At 35.3% G+C, this 2,380-nt stretch overlaps 1 protein-coding gene across 1 annotated transcript; it reads right to left on the bottom strand.

The window, feature by feature from the left end:
• Positions 1 to 1,103: 1,103 nt before the first annotated feature.
• Positions 1,104 to 2,072, bottom strand: LOC100660944 (olfactory receptor 8K5-like). Its single transcript, XM_003423190.2, has one exon. The coding sequence runs from the start codon at positions 2,070 to 2,072 to the stop codon at positions 1,122 to 1,124; it is 951 nt and encodes a 316-aa protein (XP_003423238.2). The 3' UTR covers positions 1,104 to 1,121.
• Positions 2,073 to 2,380: the final 308 nt, after the last annotated feature.

Raw genomic sequence — 2,380 nt, 5'->3', positions numbered from 1 at the left:
TTTTTTTTTTGTTTGGAAGGAAGAATTTGAAATTATGTATTTGTCCCAAAAATTTTTTTAGTGAATAAACATAAGAAGCATTTACTACTTCAGTAGAATATCTATTTATTCAGTAGACATGAGCTCAACATTATTTTATATATCTTCTATAAAGGAATGATCGTAAATCCACATTTTGCCATTAATAACACATGTCGGTGTTAAGCAATAAAGCTGTTTCACTTTAAGGTAACATGCTCTATTGATGTGTTTTCCCTCCTTTTGTACACGTAAATGTTCTCCAACGTATTGAGAATATGAATCAGAAATGTATCAACATATTCTCTTGGTTCTTACAATGCTTTTTTATCATCAGATTTTGCATCAATCATCACCTTTAATAAATACTTTAGTTCTTCCCATCAGGCATGCATAATATCTTTGTTCACCCTTCCTTCTATTCTCCAAGTGTATTCGCTTTTTATTATCTTTTTTTTATATTTCTCTTGACTAACTAGTTTCTGCATCTGCAATATAGCCAAAATCAGAATCATCATACAAGGCACTCGTTAGCTCAGGAGAAAAGATATCAAATTAAATGATAACCAAGCAAAATATTCTAGCCCACTTTACACATATTTGAGTACAGAGTAAATAAGAAATGATAATCACATTAGAAAGGAAACAATACCCATAAATTATTCATTGTATCAACAGGGACACATAAATAACTCTTGGTCTCCAATTTTGCTTATACTATTGTTTTAGGATCAGAAAATGCGATGAAAATAAGATTCAGAAGACCCCCACCATCTTTACAAAAACGCTTACAAATATACACACATAATTTACTGCTGTAGAGTGTAATAGGTATTCCATTGCGTAAAGTCTGCTTTTCAACAAAATCACATAAGGAAACATTGAAAAAGAAACAAGGAAACACAGGAATGGTATAACATTTAATTTGAGATCCAAAAATACGATGATTAAAATATATTTGGATGGATATAAGGAAAGCAATCCACTTGTATGTGCTTTACACTATGTCTTTACTCTGGAACCAAAGAGAATGTAATTGTGTATACTAGAAATATTTTTATGCAGCATTTGCCATTTTCAAAAATTCATTAAAACAATATTATCTATTGAATATCAGATAGAAGTTTGCATGGCCTCTTGAACACCCTGTTAAAGGCATGTTTTACTTCTTTGTTCCTTAAACTGTAAATGAAGGGGTTCAGCATGGGGATGACTAAAGTGTAAAACATGGACGCCATTTTGTCAGTATCAGAGGAACGAGCAGATTTAGGCTGAAGATACATAAATAACAGAGTTCCATAGAACACAACCACCACTGTCAGATGAGAACCACACGTGGAAAACACTTTTTTCCTGCCCTCAGCAGAATTCATTCGAAATATAGCTGTCAGAATCAGCATGTAGGAGACCAGGACTACCAGAAGAGAGGAAATTAAATTAAGCGCTGAAAATATTATGATCAACAATTCTATTTCTCGTGCATTTGAGCAGAGCAAAGGTATCAAGACAGCATCATCACAGTAGAAATGACTGATGATGTTAGAGCCACAAAAGGTCGATATAAAAATCTTACTGGTGACCATCAGGGACAGAAAGGTGCTGTAGAGATATGGAATGCCCACGAGTGCATAGCAAAGTTTCTGGGACATGATAACATTGTAGAGCAGGGGGTTACAGATGGCTGCATAGCGGTCATAGGCCATGGCTGACAGGATGAAGAGCTCACAGATAATGAACAGAATGTAAAAAGCCATTTGTGTGGCACATGCATAATAGGATATGGTATTTTGATTCACAACAAAATTTACTAGCATCTTGGGATAAATCACAGTAGAATTACCAAGATCAACAAAGGCCAGGTGTCTGATAAAAAAATACATAGGTGTCTGTAGGTGGGAGTCTGCCTCGGTCAAGACGATCAGGCCCATGTTTCCAACCTCTGTGATCAAGTAGATGATAAGGAAGGCTGCAAATAGGGGGAGCTGCAGCTCAGGGCGCCTTGTGACTCCCGCTAGAATGAATTCAGTCAGTACTGTCAGATTCTGTGGGCCCATTTAATCCAGTTCTCTCTTCTGGGAAGAAACAGAGGCATTGGTTTCAGCGTTCATGTGGTATTGCCTAAAGAAATTAAACTTGTAGACAGAGTGGATACGTTTTCTTCCTACTAGAGGATGGAAAAGTAGTTGCTAAATCTGATTTTACCTAAAATAAACTGTAGAAGATCCCACTTCCCATGATTGGAGGATACTTCTGAAACATTGTAGTCTGATATAACATATATATCTATATATATATATCTATATATAGAGAGAGAGAGATATATATAGATTACACTTTAAATCAATTCAGCAATGTTTGCAGC

This window comes from Loxodonta africana, chromosome 7 (assembly GCF_030014295.1).
Source record: "Loxodonta africana isolate mLoxAfr1 chromosome 7, mLoxAfr1.hap2, whole genome shotgun sequence".
Taxonomy (NCBI): Eukaryota; Metazoa; Chordata; class Mammalia; order Proboscidea; family Elephantidae; genus Loxodonta; species Loxodonta africana.
This window is presented reverse-complemented; position numbering and strand designations above follow the sequence as displayed.

Coding starts and splice junctions, on each gene's coding strand:
- LOC100660944 (XM_003423190.2), bottom strand. CDS start 2,072: ATGGGCCCACAGAATCTGACAGTACTGACTGAATTCATTCTAGCGGGA.